Raw genomic sequence first — 8,181 nt, 5'->3', positions numbered from 1 at the left:
CTCCTTCTGGTGCTGCTTTGTATGAAAAGAATGGGAGAGAAGAGCGGGGGAGGAAATTATTGGGGTTTTGTGTCTGGGTTTGGTGTTAGAGAGGAGCTGGAGGGGAACTGATGTTGGCAGCTGGGTGTTTGTGGATGCATCATCCTTCCAGGAATCTGGCAAGGATGATGTGGAGTGACTGTTTTCCAGGAACTCCCTGAGATGATGAATTTAATGCCAAAAAACATCTTGAGGGAGGAGATTCCAGGGAACTGTAGCATCCTGGGGGACCAGGGGTAGTGAGGATACGCCCAGGCAGATGAGCACAGATGCTATGGCAAGGAACAGATGAAACCCTGGGAGGAGGGTTGTGACCACTGGTGCTAAAAATCAGGCTGGGTGTATAGCTCAAAGTCCAAAGTATTGGCCTAAAAGTACCACCTGGGCTAGCCTGGAATACAGAAAGAGACTTTGGGTCCTGAGTTAGTGGGGCAAGAGACTCTTTTGAGCAAAACTGAGCATTTGAGTTTGTCTTTAAGCATTATAAAGTGCTTACAGTTTATTGTTAACAAAGCTGCAGCACATATGAAAGAAGAGACTTTGGTTAGAAAACATCAAAAATTTCTTTTGGAAACTTATCTTTGTGACCTTTTTTTTTTTTTGGCAATGCAGCAAATCCCAAATCCAAATGCTTTGCTCAGGGGGTGGCTGTGCAGGGGTGTGCAGGGGGGACATGGAAGGGAAAACCAGCAGAGAGGCACAAGCCAGGTCTGATAGCCTTTGCTGGGGATGCTCGGGGCTTGGTGAGGGCAGAATGTGCCAGGGAAAAGTGTTTATGTGTGGGGAAAACGTGAAAATGTGGCAGGCTGGAAGGAGAGGCTTGTGTTAGCCTGAGGAAACACTTTCTGGCCTCGGAGGGAATGGGACTGAATAGGGTAAAGGGGCTGCAGGAGTGGGTACCCTGGGCTCAGCATCCTGTCAGGGCTTTGGAAGGGAAAGATACAGGGATGCAGAGTGAAGATTGCTTCTTGGTTTGAGTAATTTTGTGCAATAAAATACAATAAAACAAAACCCACTCATGCTCAACAGCTCGGGTTGCTCGGCGGTTTGCAGAAGGCAGAGCTGCTGGTGGCTCCCGGGGGAGTTCAGCAGAGCCTGCAGAGGGGCAAGAACAATCCAAAGGGCTGGAACCAGGGGGCAAAATATTCCTGAGCTCCTTTGCAGACACCGAGGAGTCGGTGGGACGGTGCCGGTCCATACGCCGGGCTTCTCCCTCCATCCCGGGGAGCAGTGCTGGGAGGAAGGTGCTGGGTCGATGCTGGCATTTAAATCTCTGGTTGCAGGCTGAGAGCAGCAGAAAAGCAAGAGTGGTGGTGTCAGTCAGCATCTCGAACCAATGGGTGCCTGGTAGGAGGTCTGCTTAGCCGGGTGCCCGCTCCGAGCCGGGTGCTCCTGCTGTTAGTTGGGTGTGCAAGGGAAAATCAGAGCCACCGACTGCCTCGCTCCTGTCTGTCTCTCTCTCTCTCTAGCTCGCTAACTCAGTCTCCCCCCCCTCCTCTGCAAACATTGGATTTAAACCTGCTCAGAATTCAAGGCAGAGGAGAGAGCAGCGGCGGCAGCAGCAGCAGCAAGCAGCAGGCAAAGCAGCCGCCGGTCTCTTCCCGCAGCTCCAAGATGTTCCATCCTGCCTGCTGGATCGTCTTCACCGCCACCACTGCCCTGCTCTTCATCCCAGGTAGTGCAAAAAAAAAAAAAAAAGGATTGTTCTGGGGGTTTTTTGTGGTTGGTTTTTTTTTTTTTTTTTTTTTTTTTTTTTCCAGGGGATGGGATGGCGTCGGCTGGAAGGGTGGGATAAACCCGATGGTGGTGTTGGGGACCAGGACTTGATGCCCAGCGAGTTGGCTCTGCAGCAAGGGGTTGCCAAGTGCTCCCAGTAAGGGGGGGTTCAGAGAGATGTGGACTTGACCCCCCCCTCCCTCTGGCTGGGTGCACCCCAGCCCTGCTGGCAGCTGCTGGGGGGTTGCCAGGCTTGCACAGCAGCCCCCCTGGCTGGGCAAGCAGCCCCTTGGGCACCCCCTGGCTGTAAATGATGGGGCCACGGAGGTTTTTTCCCCTTCAAAGTTGAGCACCTCCTGTGCCTCCCTCTCTTGCTGTTCCCTGGGCTCTCCCTTTGCTGCCAGGCAAACTCGGGCAGGGGGCTGGGGGGGATCTGTCTCCTCCTCTCTTCTTTTTTTGCAAAGTGCAAACAAATCCCTCCATCCAGGCATCCCAGGGGACACTGTGTGGGGCTGCAGTGAAGGTGCTGGGTCCCCTGCAGGGAGCAGGTGGCTCCCAAATGTGGGTTGGCCTCATCCCCGTGGCTTGCAGGGGGAGATGCTGGGCTTTGGATCCAGTGATGCTTAGCAGGGGGGAATCTGTGCTGCATCCTTGGAGGGGGGGGGGAGGGGGGAAGAAGAAGTCTCTGGCATTTTTTTGGGTGCTGATGTGGACTTTTAGCAGCTGGAATGATGACAGTCCCTTGTGCAAGCAGCTGGGGACTGGGTGTCAAGGCTCTGATCTGCTCTTAAGGCAAACCTGTGTTTTTCCTGACTGTCAGTAAGAATTCTGTCGAGCTCAGGAGGGCAGGGAAGAGGCACAGCTGTAATTTCAGCAGCTTTCCATGGTTTAGTGACAGTGCTTTGCTGTGCAGGGCTGGCGTGTGTGGGAAGAGGGGGATGAGGCTGGCAAGGCAGAGGTTACAAAAAGGCAGAGGCTGGAAAACAGCTCTTACCACAGCTGGGATGAACACGAGGGGACTGGGGCTTCAAACCACTTGCAGGGACTCATGCCATGGGGACATCCATGTCCTAGCAGTGCCACTCTGCAGGGGTCAGAGCCCCTGGCATGGGGCTGGGTACCACTCCTGGGGGTTGCAGCAGGGGTGATGTGCCTTAGCCCTGGAGGGACAGTGCTGTCCCCTGGAGTTTGTGCTGGTTGAGGGACCACTGAGGAAGGTCCAGCAATGCCTCCAACCAAAATGGTGCACCTCTTGTCCAGCACCTGAGCCACAGGAAGGATGACGTGGCTGTGTGAGCTGCCCATCTTCATCTGAATGTAAAGGGTTTGGTGGTTTTTTTTATTTAATCTTGAGCAAGATACTGCAAAGAAATGGAAGCAGGGCAACCATCCAGGTCAAATGGGATGACGTGTGACACTTGATGGACTGTCATCATGGTATCCTTAAGCTGTAGGAGCTGGCAGAGAGCTGGTACAGAGCATTTGCAGTTTCCTGGTGTCCTGCTGTGGTTTCCTGGGCTTGTGGCTGCTTGGCCCAAGGCCTGGGCTACCTCTGCCAACCCTGTGTGGCAGGGAAGGAAAAGCCCCCGTGCATTTAAGCCCCCCAGTAACTTGGGAGAGGTTTCTGGATCCACGCTTAAGCAGTTGTAGCTTTCCCTCCTTATTTCTACTAAGCAGTAGTATCTGCTTTGGCTCTGAATGGCCCCTGAGCCAAACCAGCCCAGGACTTTGCCTGCCTGGGCTCAACTCTTAATCCCTTGAGCTGAAACCTGCTGCCTGCATCAGAGGAAGGGAAATATTCCAAGGTGCTGTGCTGGCTGCTTGGTGTTTTCCCTTGATGCCCCCCATGCCGGCCACTTTATGCCTTTGAGCAGTGGATTTGCACATCTCCTCTCCTTTTTGATTTTTACAGGGGTTGGATGTATTCCCTGCCTGGCCCAGCTCTGATTTCAGACATGGTTTCACTGCTGTGGGCTGTAACACAAATTGTGTTGGCAAAGTCTCCCCAGATGGCAGCTGGTGCAGAGGAAAGTCAAGTGGTCCCCCTGAGCCTGCACCTTCCCAGAGTGTTGTTTTGCTGGTTTGTTTGGTTTCTTTGCAAGTGTAATCCCACATGTTTCATGCAGGTGATGATCCCCTGGGATACGCCGAGGCTGATTGTGAAGTGTCAACTCTTTCCCTCTCCATTTTTACCCAAATCCTGCCGGAGTTTCGCTCAGGGTGGTTCCTGTGAGGAGGGAACCTGCTTTTAGGTGTAATTAGAGTGAAGGGAAACATCACCACTTGAAAACTCTGGCAGAAAATAGCAGCACGAAGTTATTATTAGCTGTAATAGCTTATTTGCCAGTTTTTCCCTCTTTCTCTTGTTCCCACTTCTCCCTGTGTTCAGTTTTGTTAGGGAAGATGAGGTTTTCCCACCGGAGCTCGCAGCGTCTCGTTACCAATTTACTCTTGTGGGATCTAAAGACACAAAAGGTTAATGCAATAATGAAACCCTGACCCCTCTGGTCAGAGATAGTATCTTACTCTGCAGCTTTTTATTTCTTTGGAAGACAAGTTCCCATCCAAAATAATTTTCAAAGGCTTTAATGCTCTTGTCAGCTGGTGCCTTGGGGGAGGTGGGTTCCTGGACAGAGGTTGCTCTCTGAGATGGGCTCTGCTGCATGAAGGTTTTTAATGAGCCCAGCACTCCAGGATGAGGAGGTGGCAGTGGGTAATTTAATTGTCAAGCCATTGGCAAATGCTTTGAACTGCTGGACATTTTGAGTGCTGTTATTTTGGAGATGTACCAGGGTGGGCTGTGGGGATGCACTGGAGAATCAATTTGGGGTGGAAGGGAGTAGGTTTGTCAGTCTGCAGTTGTGGTGCCACCTCATGGCTCTACAGGTGGCAAAAATCAAGGTATGTCAGCTTCTTCAGGCATTTATATTGCTCTCTCTGCTGCCCTGGCCAAAAAAGATTTGTCGTGGCAGTTTCTCCTTCCAGAGCTCAGGAATCTGGCAGCTCAGGATGAGAGGGACCACTCTGTTCCTGGGCAATGGGGTATGGTGGGCAGCTTTGGTGGTTGTTATTAATCCAGCCTAAAATTAAGAAGCAGCTATTAGAGGACTTAAAACCCCTTTCCTAGTCCCAAGCCCCTGCTATGGGACTATTTTTTCCCTGTGACATGGCTGTCACCTCTCCCCAGTGAGGGATGCTGGACAGGCTGCTGAGCCCTGTCACTAAGCCTGAGAATAAGTACCTGGAGCACATTAGTTCTGCTTTAGTGTCATTTCAATATGAGTGAGAGGGACTTAAAGGGATTTTCTGTGCTTTCATGGAGACTGGGGATGGCAGTGGATAAGGTACTGCAGCCATCAATCCCCCATCAGTCAGAGATGCTGGGGATGAGGTCCCAGCAGGACAGGGAGCCTGCAGCAGCTGGCAGCCCAAAACCACTTCTCCATCATCCTCTGCCTAAGGCTTGAGCTGAATTTTCCTTGCTGGAAGTCAATTCCTCCATCCCCAGGCTCCTGGGAGAGGTGCAGAGCTGGCGTGGGCCTTTTGGAGGATGTTTTGTTTCTGCTGGGGAGGAGCAGCCCTTGCTCTTCTTTCCAACAGAGATGTGGAGGGGGTGTGAGGACAGAGGCAGCTTCTGCTCCCTGCAAACCCCCCCAGCCCAAGTTTTCAGAGCAATTTGCTGCAGGTTTCAGGGCTGGTGGCTGCCTTCCAGGATGCCCCCAAAGTGGCCAACTTTGCTTTGTGTTTTCCAGCAGCTTCTCTTTGACAGAGTCTCCTTTGTGCGTTCCCTCGTTGCAGGCTGGAGGAGCTTTTGCTGGTGTGAATCCCTGCAAAAATAAAATAAGTAAAGAAAAACAAAACAAAACAAAACAAAACCCCAAAACAACCCAAAAAACGTCAAACAAAACCAAACAAAAAAAACTGAAAAAAGGAGAAATGTTTCAAAGGCACTTGTGGGAGCTGGGATGCCTTAACTGGAGCCTTTGAAAATCTTCCCCAATGGCTTGAATATTTGGTTATGGCAAATTTGGAGCTGCATAAACAGCTGTGTGGGTATTTTACACTCGAATATGTAATCTGAAGTTTGCTCTCTGCTTGGTTAGGAACTAAAGTCACTGGGTGAGGAGGGGGGAAAGCAGCTGAGCCCCAGCACAGGGTACCCAGGAGGGTCCTGTTGTTGCCAGCAGGCAGGGATAGAGGAAAACTTGAGGTTTTTTTTTTTCTATAACACCTTTTGTGACCCTGAGGATCCCCCTGATTCTTTTTCCCTCCCCAGTCAGGCAAAATTGGACACTGCTCCCCATCCCTTCCCACCTCCTGGCCTGAGCATCCCCTGAGATGCCCTCGGTGAGTGCAGGGTGGGGAATGAGCTCAGCTGTCACCCTTCTCCTTTTTGCTGAAACTTTAAAAATAACAACAGCTCTGCTGCAAACCTCCTTGCCTCCCTCTCATCTCTCCCTTTCCCTAATGAAGTCATCTCTCCCTTTCCCTAATGAAGTCGTGGTACTTAAAATTACCAAGGCAGCAGCAGCACATACAGAGGTGGCTTTGACACTTGCTGCTTGGTGGGTGGGTTTTTCCAGGGAGCTCCTCTTCACTTCATGCTCAGAGGAGGGGGAACACTTTCCTGCTTGCTTCCCAGAAGCTCTGGGACTGCATTATCACCCTCAAAAGGTGACAAATCAAGGTGGCTTGTGAGGTCTAGAGAGTCAGGTATGGCAGGGGACCCTTGCCAGCTGATGGCAGCAGGACCTGGGGGCTGGTGGGCTCCTCCTCTGGTCCTGGTGTAGGCTCAGGGTGCACGGGGTAGTGGAGGGCAGTGGTTTGGGGTGTTGGTTTGGGTTGTGTGGAGGTGATGGACTTCTCCTGGCAGGGCTGGGGAAGAGTGTTTGCAATCTCTTCAAGAAGCAGGTAGTGGTTGTACTGTCAGAGTAAGCAGGGACTGGGGTTTTTTTTTTTTTTTGGTGCTTCTCGTGGATCTCATGTCCTGGATCTGTCTCCATGGGATGAGTTTCCTGGATGGACACATCAGCGTTGAGCAGCAAAGGCTCAGGTGGCTGCAGAGACCCCTGGGTGCATCATTGTGGTGAGCAGGCTCTGTGGAAGGAGGTGTTTTGGGGAAGAGGGACCTGTTGCCTGTGCAGCAGAGTCATGTGCACTCTGAACACGTGTGAGATGAGGCAAGGAAGGGGGAAAAAGAGGAGTTATTTATAGATTGACTTTTCTGTGAATTCAGCACTAGTGAAAAGTGCTGGATAGACAGCTCTGGAGACTGAAGTGGGCTGCAAAGCTCAGGGAAGGGGTAGCCCAGCAAACCTCCCCGTGTGCTCCAAGCCTCAGGATGGGACGGTGGGATTGGACCTGGTCAGCTCAGACTGTCTGGAGACCAAAATCATGGGGGGATCTCTTGTGTTGAGCACAGCTGGTGCACCAGAGAGGTTTTATCCAGATGAGGTGAGCTTCCCAGGGGCACAAGTTGGTGTTGCCTGTGCTTGATGTGTCTCCATCCTTCCTGGCTGAGCCCTTGGAGAGCTCCTGATGAATCCTCAGCCACGCTGAACCTGCAGCAGGAGGGTTTGATCTTCCTTCTGGTGCCATTCCCACACATTTCACCTCTGTGCTCCTTGCAGGGCATGGAAGAAGAGAGCTTCCAGGGAGCTTTAGCCTCTCAGAGCAGCTCTGAACTGGTTAGACTGGGAAGGGAAGCCTCTGTTGTCCGTCACCTCCTCTCACCCAACTGTTTACTTCTGCCTTTTGTTTCCTGGACTTGTTGCTATGCATGTGGTGTGTGGAAGGAGCTCCAGTGAATATAGGCCACACTTTGATTGTTCAGCAAGCTGGAAAATGACGATTATAATTTTTGACAGAAGGGAAGGAGGGGGAAGGAGATCTCTGGGCTTTCAAATCTGCTCTGTCACAAGCAGGGTTTTGCAAGGGCCTTCTGATGATTTCTCCCACCCCAAAGGAAATGGCGTTTGCATAGCAAGAGGCATCAGAGGAAAAATCCTCCCTCTACAAGGACAAACCAGTGCTCCTTTCACCAAGCCTTGCATGTTGGTCCTGTCACAGTGGATAAGGGAATTGCAGTTGGTGTTGGCCAGTAATGGACTGGGAAGCATCCGAGAGACACCTGGATGCTGCTAAAAAAACCCAGGTGGGGGCACATCCTGCCCAGTGCTGTCTGCAGCACCAGCCTCAGGGGACATGGGCATGAAGGTCCTGCCTCAGCAGAGCATCCTGAAATGCCTGGACATGAAGCTGGAGTGGTCTCATAGATTTATCCCAAGCAGGTGGGGTTATTTGGGGCCACATCAGGACTCAACCCAGGGCGACAACAGCGACCGTGGCTGCTTCCTGCCATGCCCCATCCCATCTCCAGACAATCCCTATCAGCATTGGCTGCACACTCCCTGCAGGATCTGCCTG

General features: G+C 51.9%; 1 protein-coding gene across 1 annotated transcript in view; it reads left to right on the top strand.

Moving 5' to 3' along the window:
• The first annotated feature begins 1,646 nt into the window (after positions 1 to 1,646).
• Positions 1,647 to 8,181, top strand: part of LOC103526084 (opioid-binding protein/cell adhesion molecule homolog) — a 261,631-nt gene continuing 255,096 nt past the window's right edge. Inside the window, exon 1 of the mRNA XM_030464746.1 lies at positions 1,647 to 1,714. Coding sequence (XP_030320606.1) covers positions 1,654 to 1,714 — 61 coding nt within the window. The 5' untranslated portion in view covers positions 1,647 to 1,653. The remainder of the gene's footprint in view (positions 1,715 to 8,181) is intronic.

Source organism: Calypte anna, chromosome 24 (assembly GCF_003957555.1).
Source record: "Calypte anna isolate BGI_N300 chromosome 24, bCalAnn1_v1.p, whole genome shotgun sequence".
Taxonomy (NCBI): domain Eukaryota; kingdom Metazoa; phylum Chordata; class Aves; order Apodiformes; family Trochilidae; genus Calypte; species Calypte anna.
This window is presented reverse-complemented; position numbering and strand designations above follow the sequence as displayed.